The sequence below is a fragment of the Mobula hypostoma genome, chromosome 4 (genome assembly GCF_963921235.1).
Source record: "Mobula hypostoma chromosome 4, sMobHyp1.1, whole genome shotgun sequence".
NCBI lineage: Eukaryota > Metazoa > Chordata > Chondrichthyes > Myliobatiformes > Myliobatidae > Mobula > Mobula hypostoma.
The window spans coordinates 101,320,599-101,340,077 of NC_086100.1; the positions used below are offsets into that span (position 1 = coordinate 101,320,599).

Here is a 19,479-nt window from a genome sequence, read left to right on the forward strand (position 1 = left end):
TTAAATCACGATTTAGATCAGGGAAGAAAAGAAAGTTCAAATTAAATAATAAAGAATTGTGAATAATTTTGATTTAAAAAAATTAGAAGTGCATAAAAGCGGGAAAATGAATATCATGAGGTCACTAACATTCATGCAGATTGGGCAAATCAAACGTTGAGTTTGAATTCTTGGAAAGTATTTGGTAAGTTTTTAGGTCAATGTGTTGAGGAACTGATGATGGAGCAGACTACTTTAAATCTAGACTACAATGAGAAAGATTTAATTAATAAAGTTATTGCAATGACAGCCCAGGAAGGAGTGGTGGATTTCAATCTGAACCCAGGTTTTTTGATGTAAGCAAAGCAAATTACGAAGGTGTGAGGTTACATTGAATGGCAGATAAAGCTTGAAGGGCCAGTTGGTCTAGTCTTGCTCCTATTTCTTGTGTTCATGTATATCTCATTGCCAATACAATGTTTGTCTTTCATGGCTCATTCCCCAGTCCTAGCCAATCACCAAATATGATCCTAGGACCACTTCTCTCTTCTTTGGCACAAACCATTCTGAATTCACACCCCCTGTCCCCTCCAGTTGTAACAAAGGTCAGTCAAAGGTTCTGTCTGTGGAGCTCACATGTTCACCCTGTGAGCTTATGAGTTCTCTCCAGGTGCTCTGGCTTCCTCCTATGCCAAAAGACGTGTTGGTTGTTAGATTACTCCTAGTGCGATGACATTGTGTTAGGAGTGTGGGGATTACATGAGGGAAATAGTTTGCAGAGAAATAAGTGGGTTAATGGAAATGTTCTGAGAGTCAACATAGATCCAACATAGACCCAAGAGCGAGGAACGAACCAATGTTTGGCCATTGCTTGGAGTCTGTTCAATGTGGCAGGACCTGTGCCCTAGAGCAAGGAAAAACCTGAGGTTTGATCGATTTAAGTGCTAGGCTGAATTGGAAAGGTCGGGTCGGGTGTGGGCCAAATTGAGGTGGCTGGGCCCAGGCCCAAGAGGCAGGGCCCGGGTCTAGGAGGGAGGAATGACCCAAGGTTTAGATGATTTAAGCATTGGACCAGACTGAAAAGGTCAGAGTATTGGGACTGGAGGTGAGGGACAGGTCAGTTCAGCTCGCTGCTCTACAAGGTTTACTTGTCTCTGTCCTGAACTGAGGCTGTGGCCTGCAACTAACAGGCTCCTGGATTGGCTGCAGTGATGACTGGCTTTGTGGCTATGGACTCGCTTTTGTGAACTTCAATTCTGAATGTTATTTGCTTACTTTTATTGTTTGCCCAATTTTTTTTCCTGCTCTTTTTTGATGGTCTTTTTTAATGGGTTCTTGTGGGTTTCTTTGTTTTGTGGCTGTCTGTAAGGAGACAAAGCTTAAGGTTGTATATAGTATCCATACTTTGATAATAAATCTACTTTGAACTTTGAAGTGGCATCCTATCTAATGAAATCCAAATTAAAATAATATTTCTTATTTCACATTGCCTAATCCTACTTCTTGACCACAGTGTTGGCATAATTTTTCTTCCCCTTCCACTCCAGGTCATAAAACATAGGCGTTAATGAGACTAAAACTCTGTGCTTCTTCAAATCAAACATCGAGTCTTTTCACTTAGATAACCTGGAGGAAACATGAAGCAGGACTATGTAGTGGCCATCTGGCCACTTGAGGCTTCTATATTGTTTATCAAAATAATGGACCATCTATCTTAACACCATTCTCCTGCACTATCCTTGTGTCCCTTAATTTTTTTTATATCCAGAAATCTTTCAATCTTGACTGAATTTGATGACTAAGTATTCATGGCTTCAAATATTCATCGCCATCTTCACAAACAAAATTCTATTCATATCTGTCTTATGTGGTTTGTTCCTTATTCTTAGACTGTAATCATATACGTTAAGGTATGGATGTATCTTCTAATATTGATAACTGCGGATACGTTGTTTTGCCCTTAGGTTACTCGTGCATCTTCTGAGAGCATCACATCTGTACCAGCCTCAAGTACTTCAGGATCCCCAAGCCGTATAATATATGTAAGTTTATTCAGTATTTTCAATATTTAGAATTCGTCAATGTTTGTGGTGTAAACACTGACTGCAATGAATGCTATGAATAGGTAGGGAAGAGGAAGGAAATAAACTGAGTATATACACAATCATCATATGAATTTAGTAGACATCTGATTGTGAGTCAAATATGTGAGGTAAAAAGTGACATGGGAGTTAATGTTGGTTTCTGTTTGATTTATTCTTTAAATATTGAATGAATAATATTGTGAGGATCAGGCACACTTCCTAATGAGGTAAGCCAAGGAACAGCACTGATGTGAGATCAAAGAAGCTTGCAAATAATGTAGTTTTGAAGAATGGTATAGTGTGGAGGTGGTGGTAGAGAATGAAAATAAGTGTTCCACACTCCATGCTCCATTTTTGAATTAACTAATTCCTGTCTTGTATAATTTTGTTCAGTAGAAGCTAAGTGCACTATTTATTACTAACCATTTTGATAATGGAAACAGATGTCTGCAATTTGTTATAGTAAATTTAAGTGATTCTCAGGAACATAGCAAAAATTATCTCGACTTTATATGCAGATGTTACTGAACAAGAACAACTAATAACTGCTTGGTGGTCCAGAATAAACTTATGAGGATATCTTGAATAATGTTTAATTACATAATAATATAACCACACATTGTACTTCAACATATTGGATTTTTTTTTGAGTTTCAAGAGAAAGAGAGAATACCCCTTTATCCACTGCAGACCAACTTAATTAACCCAATGAGAAGATAGCTGCCACAAATTTGGTCCTATGTTTATGCCAACCATTAAGCTTGTATCTATCTTAGTCCTATTTAGCAGCATGTGGTCCATAAATCTTCCATGCAATTCAAACATTCATTTAGTTAAAATAAAATACTGTGAACTATTTACCTCCTCTTTAGTCATCTTCAGCTGTCTCATCAGTGACCTTCCATCCGCTATAACATCAGAAATGAAATGTTTGCTGATGACTGCACAATGTTCAATTTCATTCACAAGTACTCAGATTTCCATGTCTCGATGCTGCAAGATCAAGACAACATTTAGGCATGGGCTAATAAATGGCAAGTAATAATTTCACTACAGAATTGCCCAGCAATGAATGTCTCCAACAAGAGAAAATCTAACTCACTACCTTTAACATTCAATAGCATTACTGTTGTCATGGTCGCCGGCATCATCACCCTGAAGGTACCATCGAAACTCAGCTGGACCAACCACATAAATATTATGGGTATTAGAGTACATTGGAGGCTTGGTATTTTGTGAAAACTGCCCCACGTCCTGGCACTCTAAAGTTTTTATACTATCTACCAATATACAAATCAAGAATGTGATGGAATATCCAATACCTGCTGGATGTTTAGCTCCAGCAACTCACCAGAAGCTCAAAATCCTCTTAAGTCAAAACGACCCTGCTTGACTGACACCCAACCACCACCCTAAGCTTTCACTCTCATTTTCTCTTTGAACAATGCACATGTACCGTCTACAAAATGCACTGCAGTTACATCTGTAGGTATTTTGACAGTACCACCACATTGGCAATCCCTACCACTAAAATGTAAGAGCAGCAGATACACAACAATGTGACTGTCTGCAGACTCTGTATAAAATCACACGTTTGACTTGAAAATATATTGCTACTCCTTCATCACTCAGTTTCTAATCCACAACACTCTGACAGTACCTTCAGCAGAAGAACAGCCATGGTTCAAAAAGTTGGGTCAATCTTCTCTTGGGTAATTAGGCAAGGACAATAAATGCTGGCATTCACAGGGAAACCCTGATGAATTAGAAAAACAAGCACTATCAGGAATGTTTTGGAGTTCCAAAGTAGAGGAGAGATTATAGGGTTAGTGGGTGTTGGGAGTGATGGGCGAAGATGATAAAATAAATAAGCAAGATTCATTGGACTTAATTATCTCTTGCTTCCTTGTATTGTTCTTCCTTTCTTAGGCCAAGCTGGATGATGAAGTTCTTGACTACAAGGATTTGGCAGCTCTTCCCAAAGTTAAGGCCATTTACAATATTGATCGACCTGACATGATCTCCTATGCACCATATATCAATTACTCTGCTATTGACAGGCATAGAATGGGGGAGGTACAGTATAATTCTCAATTAAAGAAGTTCAATGCTATTTTCAAAATCTCGATACCTTACATTATATAAGGTGATCCTTATGTTTACCTTATAAAAAGCTAAATAAAATGATTGTAATCAAAAGATCTTAATAGGAATAATGATCAGACTGATGACCTTCCTTAAAGTCTCTCTTTTTTAAAATGTTGGAGTGGAAATTTGTGGTACTGGATGATGACCCTTATGTAATGCCGTGGTTCATATTTTTTACTGTTATGCTGTAGGTATGTCATTTTGTGCTGTTCTGTGCGAGCTGCCTGTTTCAGCTTATGTTTGGGTTATTGTTGAAAGTAAGCAATGAGGAGAAATGTCTGCCATCCAATTAGGATGGTCAAATTCAAGGGGAAGTTTCTCTGGTGAGGGACACTAAGGTTGGGCTTGGAGTTTTTTTTGGTTCAGGAGAGATGAAGAGAGAAGACGTCGTAGGATTCGGCCCAGAGCGGGATGTGATTCAACGAATCCTGGGGTGAGATCGATTGAGCATTGGTGACCTACGGAAACTGTGAGCTCCAACTTGTGCACATTAGTCTGTTTCATGAAACTGGGCCCTTTTTTTGTTCTTTTCCTGACTAATCCTTTAGTCAAGCTAAGAATTATAAAGCTAAATCTTTTAATTGTGTGCGATGTGCTGTCTGTTATTTCGTGGCACTCATTTGTAACAGGGTAACGAATTACACAGCATCACACAAATGGGGTTTTGGGGTGGGCTTATGCCTCAGACTCACACGTTTGGTGGGGCCGGAGATTAACTTCCCTAGACTTGCGCAGCCGAGGAAACCAGAGTGTTTCATTGTGGGGGTAGCGTCCAGGATCGCTTTAATTGGATGCTGTGTGATTGCCCTGACCATTGATCCAGTGGGTTGTGTGTTTAAGTCTGTGCTAAACTATTGTCCGGTAAAATGATTATGGTACATGGTTGTGGATGCTGCAGGGGTTGAGTGGTGGTGCGAATCCATGGTGTTACTGGTAATGAATGCGTGCATGTTGAGTGGGGTAGACATTCATATCCCTAATGAATTGTTAATTCGACTTTTAAGTACTGTTAAAGCTGTAGGCAATGTTACGATTGTGGGGTGGACATTTGATAAAATGGTGGGCAAAGACTTTGTTTTAGTTCAGACTGTATGTAATGGCAGTGCCTGGTACTGTTGGAGCCCTGGGAGAGAGGGGGCCATGGGCTGTCCATACTTTCCGGGAGGAGGAGAGTGTAAGAGAGCAGGCCAAATCACAAGCTGAGTCTCCCGTAGTTGGAGGCGGAGTCTTCAAACGCAGGTTATTCTCAATTCTGCAGAGTGAGGGGAAGGAGTAGTCTGATTTGGAGTGTCTAATGAGTCCCCCAGTGAAGAGTGGGACTTCTGAGTTGGTATCAGCCCTGGTGAATAAATGGCCCAGTGCCCAGGCAGAGGGTCCTAGCTATCAAAAACTGAGAGTATTCTCTGGGGTGAAGCCCACTCCCAATTGGGAAGACGAGTATGAGACTTGGGCGGAGCAGGCATCTCAGTTGTTAGATGAGTGACAGTGCTCTGATGACATAAAAAGACAACGATTGGTTGAGGGTTTGAGAGTCTGGGCTGCTGACGTAGTGACACAGAACCCTTTTGCCACCTTTGCAGCCTACATGCAAGTGCTAGTAAGGGTGTTTGGCGTGACAGGAAGCCCAATGGAACTCATGACAGGGTTTTATAATGTGTCGGGAGAAAGGAGAGAAGCTTTCTGCCTACATTTTTTGGCTAAAGAGGGAGCTGAATTGCTTATGGCATAGAGGGGCCATTCAGTCAGCTGAGGTGGATCAGTTAAGAATGGACCAAATAGCGAAAGGTGTCCAGTCCCGGAACCTGATTGCTTGGAGTCTCCAACTTCCTCATAAGACATGCCCCCCTCCTTCGTTTGTTGAGCTGATCAGAGAAGTACGAGAGGAGGAGAATGCGTCGGAGGCACGGGCCGGGGGGGGGTCTCCGTCAGCGGGGCATAGTCATCGGTAGTAGCCCCCTGTGTTGAAGTGACCATAGATAGCCCACCCAGGGGAGTGGTAAAGGAGATTGTGGCAGAGTTGAGAACTGAGATGTCCCGGTTGTTATCAGTGGGTGTGCCCCCCCCCACCCCCCGTACGAAGGAGTTGATAGGAAGGCGGACCCCTAAGCGGACGGACTACACAAAGGGCTGCTAGTGGCCAGGGCCCCATGAGAAGGGTTGTGGCCGGTATTGTCTTTTATAACTGTGGTGAAGAGGGACCCTTCAGGCGGGAGTGTGAACGATGGGAAACCCTTTGGAGAGTGAGCCCCCATTACTTAAGCAGAGAGAGAGAGACATCGAGAAACTTTGAAGAGACCCAGTGAGGAAACGGCCTGGTGTCTCGGGGGGGGGGAGGGGGGAGGGGGGGACATTCCCAACAATATATCAAGGAATACCTTAAAGCAAAAAACCCTATTCCTGAAGGCTTAGTGGGGCTAAGCTTCAGTGTATCGCTACAGATAGAGGATATTTATGCTTGAGCCATACTTGACACAGACTCGCAGGTCACTTTGCTATACCATATGTTTTACAACCAGTATTTGATGCATTTACCACTCAGTGCACTAAAGATTTGGGCCTTAGTGCGGGTGATTATCTGTATGGTGGTTATTTGTCAGTGAAACTGGAGTTTTCAGAGGCAGATGGGGAAGTGGCTGAAGTCCTTGATACATTGGCATCAGATTGTCCGGACTGCGTTGAGAAGGGCGGAGTTTCAATTCCTGTGGGGACAAACACTCCTATTATGAGGAGGCTAACGGGAGCCTGCAAGGAGAGAGCTGAAGAAAGCTTTCTGAAAACATTGTTGGTTCACCCAGTGTTTTGAGCTGCTTTTGAGGAAGTGCGTAGGCACACTGGGCCGGACATTGAGCTTAGACGAGGGACTGTGTGGTTCGCCCAGTCAAAAACAATTGTGTTACAGCCTGGGGAAGTAGCAAGAATGATGGGAAGCCCCAAATTTCTGGAGTGCCTGAGGCTGAGGCCCTCTTGGTGGAAGCTCCGGAAGACCACAAAGAGGAATCGGGTTTACCTGCTGGGGTACTGGTGAGGCCTGAACTGCAGAAGTCCTCTGTTGTACAGGTGAACAGGATGGCAGTGATTGTCAGGAACACCACAAAGAGGGAAGTCATCTTCAAGAGGGGGATGCCCCTGGCGCATCTCTTCCTAGTGACAGTGAGACAAGCCGGGGAGAAACTCTCTTCGAAAAGGGGAAAGTTGACTGCTGAGTCATTCAACTTCGGGGACTCCCCGGTTCCTGCGGGTAGGAAGAAGAGGTTGATAGAGAAGATGTTGAAACTGAAAGGTGTCTTTTCTACTGATGAGTTTGATGTGGGTTGTTTCAAGAGCACTCGCCACACCATCCAGGTGACCGAGGACACCCCGTTCAGAGAAAGGTCACGGCGACTGGCCCCTGCAGAGGTGGAAGATGTTTGGCAGCATTTGTGGAAGCTGAAGGAAGCTGAGATCATCGCTGAGTCCAGAAGCCCTAATGTGTCCCCAATAGTAGTGGATTGTCTTCCCTAGTCTTGCTCAGCTGAGGAAACCAGAATGTTTCACTTACTTGTGGTAAACTGTCCTTCATGAAGTTGCATTTCTGGTCAAGCAGGAACCAGCGATTAATTAAACCGTTTGCCCTGCGAATAACCATCAGTAGGATTTGTGCACAGTCGATAAAGGTGGGCATGTTGCTTCCCTTCATGACCACTTGCATTGCTACTTTCAGGGGACATGGGCTTTGGATTGCTCTGTACGTCAATGTTGTTAGGGACACCTCCATTGATTGTATACTTTCCCCTTATGTGTGACCTCTCAAGGTGCCACACCTCAAACTTGCCCAGATTGGATTCCATGCATAACTATAACTGATCAATATCCTGCTGCATCCCTTGACACAGTCTGCAAACTTAGTAGCCCGCCTGTCACCATCTTTGTCCATATCATTTATTCATATCACAAACTGCAGACATCCTGGCACTGAGCACTGTGGAACACCACGAATCATAGGCTTTCAGCTGGGATGGCATCCTTCCGCCTCTAACCTCAGTCATCTGTGGGCAAGCCAATTCTGAATTCAAACTACTGGTTCATGTCGGTAGACTCCTTGTAGGGCTCAGTCGAGCTTATGGGACCATGCGGACTGTCCCTAGTTAGGCCCTGTTCTTCTAAGTCTGAGTACATCTTGTCCCTAGGAATCCTCTCCAGTGGCTTCCCTATTACTGGTGTGGGGCCTGCTGGCTAATAATTTCCAGGATTGCCCCGTTGCCTTTCTTGAACTGAGGAGCAGCATTGGCTACTCTCTGGTCCTCCAGGACCTTCTCTGTGGCTGGAGAGGATTCAGAGGCCTTCATCAGGGCCTAAGCAATCTCCTCTCTAGCATCACTCAATAACCTGGGACGGGTCCCATCAAGCCTTTGGGATTTATCCACCTTCGTACTCTTTAGGACAGCGGTCCCCAACCACCAGGCCGCGGACCGGTACCAGGCCGCAAAGCATTTGCAACCGGGCCGCGAGGGAACGATATGAGTCAGCTGCACCTTTCCTCATTCCCTGTCACGCACTGTTGAACTTGACCATGGGGTTGCCAACTGTCCCGTATTTGCCGGGACATCCCGTATATTGGGCTAAATTGGTTTGTCCCATACGGGACCGCCCTTGTCCTGTATTTCCCCCGCTAAGGTAGAGCGTTCCTATGAAAACTTTCATGCTGAAATGGTGTAAAGCGAAGAAGCAATTACCATTAGTTTATATGGGAAACATTTTTGAGCGTTCCCAGACCCAAAAGATAACCTACCAAATCATACCAAATAACACATAAAACCTAAAATAACACTAACATACAGTAAAAGCAGGAATGAAATGATAAATACACAGCCTATATAAAGTAGAAATAATGTATGTACAGTATAGTTGGGAAGATTAAGCCAAAATAGATTTGTGGGGGAAAAAATCGGCATGTACACGCATGTGCACACAGATGCCTCCGCAAGACTTTGTGGTCATGGTAATCTTTCTTGGGTTAAACACAAGTGTCCCAGGATTTGGCTGCTAATTTTGTCCCTTATTTGGGAGTGAGAAAGTTGGCAACCTTAACTGTAAAAGACATGTTGAGGTGAGTTTAACCCTACTTGACCACTGCCCCCCCGCCCCGATCCGCCGGTCCGCAAGAATATTGTCAATATTAAACCAGTCCGCGATGCAAAAAAGGTTGAGGACCCCTGCTTTAGGAGGTCCAACAACATCTCCTTGATCTCAAAATGCCCTGGCATTGATCACACTATTCTCCATGTATTTCTGCTTAGGCAATACCAATAGAAGGTACTTGTTTAGTACTTCGCCAGCTTCTCTTACTGCAGGCATGGATTCCCTTTGTTTCAATATATGCAAAATTATCTTTGTGTTCTCTTTAATCCAGCTTGCTGGAGACATATCATGGCACCTTTTGGTTCCCGCCCCCCCACTACCACCAATGCCCTGGTCTGAAGATGGCCTCAAGGATTGACAGTTTTTTTGTGTGGACCTCTCAAGGCATTCATCAAATATTGCCGTTGAGAACTACTGCAGCTAAAATCTGCAGCCATAGACTCTGCAATAAGCAACAATATTTCAATTCTGGAATGGTCCCGAGGACTGGAAAATTACAAATGTTACTCCACTCTTTAAGAAGGGAGGGAGGCAAATGACAGGAAATTACATAGCCATTACTGGTGTATCAACCACAACCTATTCATTTTTAAGTTGGATATTTCCAGGTGTCTGACACCCAAGGGCTGTGCAGAACCACAAATGGGCACGGGCAGCTGCCTCACTGTGACATGAAGGAGTGCTGGGATGAGCAGCTCTGTGAGCTCAGAGATCCAAGGGCACTTTTCCTGGTCCTGGGTGGTAGCTGCAGGTTCCAGGAAATGATTATTTGAAGAGGTGGAAAGGTATCACAGCAGGTTTTCAGTACCCACACAACTTGTAGACTAGAAACTGGATTAGGGAAAATGTACTTGCTACAATATTTTATCTATAACACTCATATTTTATCCACGCTTTAAGGTGTTTGCTCATTTTTTCTTCAGTCCCTTCTATTGATATGCACTTCCTGGTACATTTCTCCCTAGATGTTATTTCCTTTTCATGTTTCCTTCATGTAATATCATCCATTTGCACAATGCATATTATTTATCAGATAAAATGTTAAGATTTATTACTCACTCTGGTCATATAGTTCAACCATCAGTAAGTATTGAAATTTGCACGACTTATTACTTTCTTTGGGATGTTTTTATATGTCGAAAATCATCCCCTGTAATTTCAACTTCTATAACACTTCGTTGCGGACATCCCTTTGCTTTGAATGGGGTCGTCTGTGGACTGTTTAGCAACATTCCCTGATTCCTTGTCCTGTCGGTTGACACTGCCACCAGCCTCAGGGGCTAGAGATTGCCTTTCATTAATCTGCTTCTTGCTCAGGTACATAGCAAGCAAACCATGTTCTTTAACTAAGTTCATTTTTTTCTTATTTCCATCTGAGAGCAGTTTACACCAATCACTTTCTTCGTTCTTTCTATTTCTGCACTTCATTGATGATTTGGCAAAAAGCAGTGTGTTTAGTTATTTCAATTATATGCTGTAACACTCCTGCTGACAATATGTCTGTTTACTCCATCTCCAGTAATAGTTTTTAAGAGTTGACACATGTATTTTTCTTTTCATAGCCACCTCGACTACTCTGTCCAGCACAAGCTGAGGTAATTTGCTATATATGTTCTTTTTTAGCTTATAAAAAATCCTTAGGAAATGAAACATTTCAGGTAGTCATTAAAATATCTATATTCTCTGCTTTTCTGCCATTGTGACTTCAACAGCAATGCTCTGGTATTGTTAGAGAATAGACTGGTACATGGATATACCCAGTCCTAGTCCATGAGAACTTCACACTGAAGTTGTTGCTCTTCAGACCAGGAGAATAATTAATGTCACTTGATTTTCACATTTATTGCATTTTTAACTGTAACAGGGAAGACCTGCTGAAGGATATCATCTTTTGTCATTATGGCTGAATTTACACAGAAAGATGTAAGCTGAGTTTAAATTCCTTCGAACAGAGGCTTCAATATCCTTCAGAAAAGGAAAATGCAAATATCATAAATATGTTGCAGTGCAATCCATTCCTTACTACAGACCAAAGTTCACATATATAGGAAATAATAATACTCACTGAGCAATTCCTGATGTCATTGAAAGGATTGCGTTTCATTGCCTCATTTTGTCAGTTATTTTACAAGCACTGCGTTTGTCCCAAGCATGGCTAGCGGGATGAGGCACCAACTTTTCTTTGGCTCTAAGTAGTAACTGGTTGGATTATTGCTCGGCTCAAGAGTGGATATGAGAAATAGGTCATCAATACATAGGTACATATTTGGGCATCATGGTAGCATAGCAGTTAGCGTGCCACTATTATGGCTTGGGGTCTCGGAGGTCGGAGTTTCATTCCAACACAGTCTGCAAGAAGTCTGTACTCCTTCCCATAAGTGTGTGGGTTTCTTCTGGGTGCTCCAATTTCCTTGCACATTCCAAAGACATACTGATTAGTAGGTTAATTAGTCAAAGGTTCATTTATTATCAAAGTATACAACTCTGAAATTCTTCTTCAGAAAGCCATGAAACCAAGGAAGGAAAGAGCGGCAGCACTATCATCAACCTCCAAACCCTCCCCCGCACAAAAAATCGACAAAACAGTAATTGTAAATTTTCCTCTGATTAGGCTAAGGTTAAATAGGTGTGTTGCTGGGTGATGTGGCTCGTTGGGCCAGCAGGCCCTGTTCCACGCTGTATCTCTAAATAAAATAAATACGTAAAGTTTTAAAACGTTTATTTTAATTGGGTTATACAAACATATGAATGAGGATCAGAGAAGGCCTTGCGGCTCCTTAAGAACGTTTTGGTATTCAATACGATCATGTCTGATTGTAAATTTAGGAAATTGGTTTATTATTGTCACATGTACCGAGGTAGAGGAAAAACATGATTTGCATATCATCCGTACAGATAATTCATTATGACAGTGCAGACGGATAGTACACGGTAAAATAAACAGAGTGCAAGATAAGGTGTTAACAGAGAAAGTGAAGTGTTGGCAAACTGTGTCATATCAATCGTGATCTTATTAAACAGAAAAGTAGATCAGGTTCAAAATCAAGTTTATTATCACTGACATATGCCTTGAAATTTGTTGTTTTGTAGCATCAGTAGAGTGCAAGACATTTACAAGAAAAAATAATAATGTGAAAGAAATCACAAACTGGTATTCATGTACCCTTAAAAACCTGATGGTGGTGGGAGGGAAGAAACTGTTCCTAAGGGTACGTCCACACTACGCCAGATAATTTTGAAAACGAAGCTTTTTCTCTTTGTTTTGCCCTCCCATCCACACTGACCCGGCGTTTTCAGCCCTTGAAAACGGAGATTTTCAAAAACACTCTCCAGAGTGAATAAATCTGAAAACGCTTAATATCCGGCGTAGTGTGTACGGGATAACTGGAGAGATTTAAAAACGTTGTCATGACAACACAACAACAATGCTTTTTTCTGCTTCTGCTTGGCACTGCGCAAGCACTGCCGTACTGCTGTTATAACGCGCAGTCGGTGTGAACGGCGTGAGAGGTAAATTGTAAAGTGAGCTTTTTTGAATATTTAAAAACCCTGTCATGACATGCCGGAACAGATGTTCGTTGTTTTAACAACGAAGTGAAGAAGTGAATAAGTATACTCACTTTGCCCTGTTTTCTGTCCTTGCTTGTATGAAGGTGGTTTACCTATTTATGCAAGTACTTCTCTGACAATAGATGTGTAACAGCCTAATTTAACATTGTATGAAATACAAGATAACGCTGATGCAGACGTTTTATACATTTAACAAGGTGCTTTATTAATGCAACAGAGTTAGTTAGTTTTTCAATGTTCATCGTCAGCTGGGTTATACTGTCCATGAACTCCCTGTCAGTTGCCTCCATACGCTCCAGTATTTATTTTTTTTATGTTTTAAGTCCTCCTGCGTGACAGCCAATTCCTTTAAAGTTTTTCTACTTTGTAACTGGGCAAACACGCACTAAGTATATCGTTTCCTCTTCGCTTGTTTTCTGTGTCCTGCGCATGCCCAGTAGGAGGAGATTCGTCCAAATATCCGCCTAATGTGGAGGGAGATATTTTGAAAAATGCTTAGTGTGGACGCTTGTCGTTTTTACTCGAAACCGGCGTTTTCAAAATTATCTGGCGTAGTGTGGACGTAGCTTAAGTGTGTGTCTTCAGGCTCCTGTACCTCAATTCCTTTCATTCTCTTGCTTATATCCGGTCTATTTGCCTCTGCATTAAAAATATTTCAAGGCTCGGCTTCCACTGTACTTTGAAGAAGGGAATTCCTCACATTTACTGAGAAAAAATATTTTTGCATTATCTCTGTCTTTTATTTTTAAATAGTGACCTTTAATTCTAGATTCTTCCACTCAGAAAACATCCTTAACACATCAGGATCTCATGTTTTAATTGTATTGTTATTATTGTAAACTCCAGCAGATATATGCCTGTACAGCCTTTCCTCATAATGTTCTTTCTAGACATTAGCCTAGTGAACCTTTGCAGGATTGTTTACAATGCATTTACATCCATCCTTAAATAAGTTGACCAACACAGATGTGGTCTCACCAGTGCTTCTTTTAACTAAAGGTAACCTCCTAACTTTTTCCCACAGGTAAGCTTGTTATCCTTCTACTGCACCTCAGAGTTTCTCTCTTTATTCCTGATCTGCCAACTTAACCCATGTCAGGCTCGCTGGGCTCCTTTCTTCAAGTAATTAAGCTTCATCATCTCCTACTGACCCAGCCCCAAGAACACTGAAGCGGACATTGAGGACACTCAACACAGTGAACACTGAGGAAACGGAGAGTCTGCAGAGAGACTTGGATAGATTGGAAGAATGGGCAGAGAAGTGGCAAATGAAGTACAATGTTGGAAAGTGTATGGTTATGCACTTCGGCAGAAATAATAAACGGACAGACTATTATTTAAATGGGGAAAGAATTCAAAGTTCGGAGATGCAACGGGACTTGGGAGTCCTTGTACAGGATACCCTTAAGGTTAACCTCCAGGTTGAGTCAGTAGTGAAGAAGGCGAATGCAATGTTGGCATTCATCTCTAGAGGAATAAAGTATAGGAGCAGGGATGTGATGTTGAGGCTCTATAAGGTGCTGGTGAGACCTCACTTGGAGTACTGTGGGCAGTTTTGGTCTCCTTATTTAAGAAAGGATGTGCTGACGTTGGAGAGGGTACAGAGAAGATTCACTGGAATAATTCTGGGAATGAGAGGGTTAGCATATAAGGAACGTTTGTCCACTCTTGGACTGTATTTCTTGGAGTTTAGAAGAATGAGGGGAGACCTCATAGAAACATTTCGAATGCTGAAAGGCATGGACAGAGTGGATGTGGCAAAGTTGTTTCCCATGATGAGGGAGTCTAGTACGAGAGGGCATGACTTAAGGATTGAAGGGCGCCCATTCAGAACAGAAATGTGAAGAAATTTTTTTAGTCAGAGGGTGGTGAATCTATGGAATTTGTTGCCACGGGCAGCAGTGGAGGCCAAGTCATTGGGTGTACTTAAGGCAGAGATTGATAGGTATCTGAGTAGTCAGGGCATCAAAGGTTATGGTGAGAAGGCAGGGGAGTGGGACTAAATGGGAGAATGGATCAGCTCATGATGAAATGGTGGAGCAGACTCGATGGGCCGAATGGCCGACCTCTGCTCCTTTGTCTTATGGTCTTAGGGTCTTATGGACACCCTGCCATGACAGTTTGACCCAACTGAAACGGAGACTAACCCTTAACCCATCATTCCATTTTCCCAGAACCTCACGTTGATCATCTGTGACCTTGAGAGCCAGAACTACCAGGCCCTATAGCCTGCTTCGGCTGACACATCTGACAACTGCATGTACATGCCCGCAGATGTATATCAGTTCGTCGCTGCCTGCCCTCAATGTGCCCAGTTCAATTCCTCCAACCAGTAGCTGTCAGGATCATACCTACATTCCACGTGTCCTGTCTTGGGCACATTATCCATAGACCACCTGAGCCTGCACCTTTGAAACCAAGGATGGTGGAAAGTGGTCCACTGTACACAGTTCACCAGTTGATGGATTCACGTCGTCATGGATGGGATGTAGTGATCTTGGGTGCCTTCCAGTTTCATCTTGGATCCATTGCTCATTGAGAAGTTCCACTGGACCCATCCGGACTGCTCAAGGCCATCCCATCACACTCATTTCCAACTCATCACCAGCTCTCATTCACAATCCTTGTTCATTCAGATGAACCAGCAGCCTCAACCAGTTGCTCCTAGCATTCAGTTATCTTGCTGTGTTAAGTATCTCTACTCCCTTGTTTCGTGGCCCATCCTTTGTGGCTTGTTATTTTGCAGTTTACTGCTAAATTGTCGCTGCTACTCTGCTTTTGGATCAAACCTCCTCTACATTTCCTGACACCATCCATCCATTCAAATTTCTCTTTCAATAGTTGAGGAGCCATCAGTGTACAAAATCATATCTTTGGCAGAGTGATAACTGACAGGATGCTATTGGTCTCAATGTTCTTGAGTTAAGACTGCCATTGACAAACAAGGTAAGTAATTTATCTGTAAAGGGATTCTTAATGCAGGTGCAGTACGCAATGTCACCTTTCAATTGTTCTTCATTAAAGTCACAGGGTCATCTGAGCACTTACTGCCCTTCAGCAGATTATCCAGGTAATTTCAGCATATGAGTTGATGCATGCTCTGTTGTAGTTACAGAAACTGAGAAATGATTGAAGTAAGGGGGCCAGAGTTGCCTCTACTCCCTGAGGAGACTGAGGTCCTTTGGAGTATGCAGGCCTCTCCTTCACGTGTTCTACCAGCCTGTTGTCATCAGTACAATCTTCTATGTAGTGGTGTGCTGGGGCAATGATATCAACACAGGTGGTGCCAGCAGGCTCAGTAAACTGATTAGATTGGTTATAGGAGTCAAACTGGACACACTGGAGGCTGTTGTAGAACAAAGGACCTTACAGAAAATCTTGGCAATTCTGGACAATGTTTCTCACCCTCTAAGTGCCACCTTGGCTGAACAGAGGAGCACTTTCAGTAATAGATTAGGACAACTGCGCTGCTACAAAGAGCGTGATGTGAAGTCAGTCTCGGCCATTAGACTTTATAATGAGTCAACCTATAGCCAGGGAAATGATGACCCCTCCTGTTAGACTGTTATTAACCTCTGTTTAAGCTCTGTTTAGCTCTGTTTACCACACCCTGCTGTCGCAGACACTCTGTGCAATACCACCATCAGTTCTTATCTGGACAGTGTGAATGTGAACCATTACTCTATAATATTACGGTAATTCTTGCACTACTGTCTTTATCAGTGTGAACTTGTAAATCCTGTAATATTTGACTTGTAAATCTTGTACATCTTATTTTTAAGGTAACTTTTAAATTTTTTTCTTACTTCTCTTCTGGTATTTATATATCTGTGCACTTGTCATGCTACTGTGACACTGTAATTTTCTTTGGGATCAATAAAGTATCTAACTGTCTATCTAGATGTGTTTACTAACTTAACAGGTTCTGCAAGATCCTCAGTGATTTCTCACTTACCTTGGGAAATTTTCTATTCCAGTAAGTTACTTCTTCTTGTTGCAATTGTGCCTTGCCTAGATTTGCTTTGTGACCCTTCAAGATAATTGAGCAAATAAAGCACATCATGTTCATGCTGGTCTACAGCATTGGATGCAATTACTTGTTCAGTTAGTGCAGAAATTTGCTCCCTAGACTTTTTTATACTTCTATCACACGTTTCACTTTTCTTTCCCAAATGGTTAGTTAACTTTCATACGTAACTGGAGATTCTGTAGTAGGTTTCATGACTTTGACTTAATTCAATCTTGTGTAACACTTAACTTATACGTATCTTTTTATCACTTTGACAGTGAACTTGAAATATTATTAGATTGCGACCAAAATTTTGTAGGATCGCATTGAAATCTTTATAAGACTACAGTTGAAATTTTATCGGTTTGCAACCAAGGTTATATTAGATTGCAGTCAATCCCTCACTAGATCGCAACCTAGATGTTTTCTAAACACTAGATTACAACAGAAAAAACTTCTTCGTAGTCCACCAGCTTGTACAAATTTAATTTAAGCACGATATTAATTTCAGCACTGGTCTGATTTTACAAATTTGTTTTTTTTAGAGTAGCAACATATAGTAGTTTTCTCAGATGATTTATAGAGGAATCTCTTACTTCCTTTTTATTTTGTGTGCTGAAGTTTCCCACTTCATCTGAGATTCTTCTGAGTCCATAAATCTTCGCAACAGTCTTTGCCGACGATGCTAAGTTGTTGGGTTCTGAAGTTTTCGGTCCAAAGTTCTTTGGGAAGTCGAGAATAAGGCACAAAACTTGTTGTATCACAACCATTTTGTTAAGCACTAAGAGAACAAAGAGGTTGGAAAGGAAGAGCCTGGTACTGACAGCAGGACAGAGCAAAGAGCAGAAAAGAAGAAAGATGGCAAACCAATGTACCCTGCTCTTCTTATACCACAGACAACAGACATTCCATTCTAATTTGTAGACATTATTCCAATAATGTACTACCCAAGAAGTTTCCGGATAATACAAAGAACTGCAACAACTAGAGCACTAAACAATTGCATAAACTCGGGTATTGAAGAGACTACTAGATAGGTATATGGAGGAATTTAAGGTGGGGGGTTATATGGGAGGCAGGGTTTGAGGGTCGGCACAATGTGGGCCGAAGGGCCTGTACTGTGCTGTACTATTCCATCTTCTGTGTTATAAGATACAAGCAGGCATAGGAGAGTTAAACTAAAAAGAAAATAACAATTAAACAGTCTAATCCAATAGAACCCTACCCAAGCCAACTGTAGTGCCATAGACAGTTGCTAATGTCACAGGAAAGAGACACTGAAAGGCAAGGATTTGTTCTGAATGTGAATGTTGTCAAGAGGCTGCAGAAAAGATTTACCTAAATGGTACTGAGATCGGGGATTTAGCCTGCAAAGGTAGACTGGAAATCTAACATTGCTTTAATTGGAGTAAAGAAGTTTGAGAAGAGATTTGGAAGAGGTATTTATACATGATTGGTTTAGATGGAGTTAATTTAGGCAAATTGTTTCCATTTGTGGTGGATCAGAGTTTTTATAGACAGAGACAAAGGAACAATAAAAGGGAAAACTTTAGTGCAAAATGTTATGATCTGACTCACTGTCTTAAGGAGGCTCGAAACATCTTCAAAGATTGCTCAATGGGATTGGAGAGACAAATGAGACAAAATAGTTGTAATCGTAAAATAAATTGAACTGACTGGATTGGTTTGCAGGGAGCTGCACGTTTCAATGGACCAATTGATCTCCTGTGCTGGAAGTATTTTATAATTCTGTAACGCGCTGTAAGGTTTCGCTGCTAATGTAATGGCTTCTTTGTAATGTTCACTGCTGACGTAACGGTTTCTCTGTAGCAGCAATGTTTGGGTTATGGCTGGAGATAACAGGATGCATGTTAGCCAATAAGAGATTGTTGCTGTGTGTTGTGAATCTGGAAAGATGTTTTTTCGCGGTCTTTTGTCGAGGAGAGATGAAGAGGGAAGACTTTAACCTAGAATGGTTGGGGGGAGGGAATCAAATTAAGGAGACTAGGTGAGGGGAGGTTGATTCACAAATGGAGAAGGCAGGTAGGCGGTGTGTGTGGCAGTATAGGCAGGGGACAGAGATCAGGAGCAATCAGACCAAGGATGTAGGGGAAAAGGAAGAAAAAGATAACAAAGTTGTTTGCTCCATTATAGATATACAGAGAGTGAGAGGTGGAGAGTTTCTAAAATGCATCTATTTTAATGCTAGGAGCATTGTAAGAAAGGTGGATGAGCTTAGAGCATGGATTGATACCTGGAAATATGATGTTGTAGCTATTAGTGAAATGTGGTTGCAGGAGGGGTGTGATTGGTAACTAAATATTCCAGGATTTCATTGCTTCAGGTGTGATAGAATAGGAGGGGCAAGAGGGGGAGGTGTTGCATTGCTTGTCAGAGAATATATAACAGCGGTGCTCTGGCAGGACAGATTAGTGGACTCGTCTAGGGAGGCTATTTGGGTGGAATTGAGGAATAGGAAAGGTGTTGTGATGCTTATAGGGGTGTATTATAGGCCACCTAATGGGGACCAAGAACTGGAGGAGCAAATTTGTAAGAAGATAGCACATATTT

The 19,479-nt window shown here is 42.1% G+C and overlaps 1 protein-coding gene across 1 annotated transcript in view; it reads left to right on the plus strand.

Moving 5' to 3' along the window:
• The window catches only part of LOC134345972 (actin-binding LIM protein 2-like), a 409,808-nt gene that overhangs the window by 249,977 nt on the left and 140,352 nt on the right, over positions 1-19,479 (plus strand). The window contains exons 9-11 of the mRNA XM_063047314.1: positions 1,944-2,021; positions 3,993-4,139; positions 10,892-10,924. Of these exons, the coding sequence (XP_062903384.1) occupies positions 1,944-2,021; positions 3,993-4,139; positions 10,892-10,924 (258 nt within the window). The remainder of the gene's footprint in view (positions 1-1,943; positions 2,022-3,992; positions 4,140-10,891; positions 10,925-19,479) is intronic.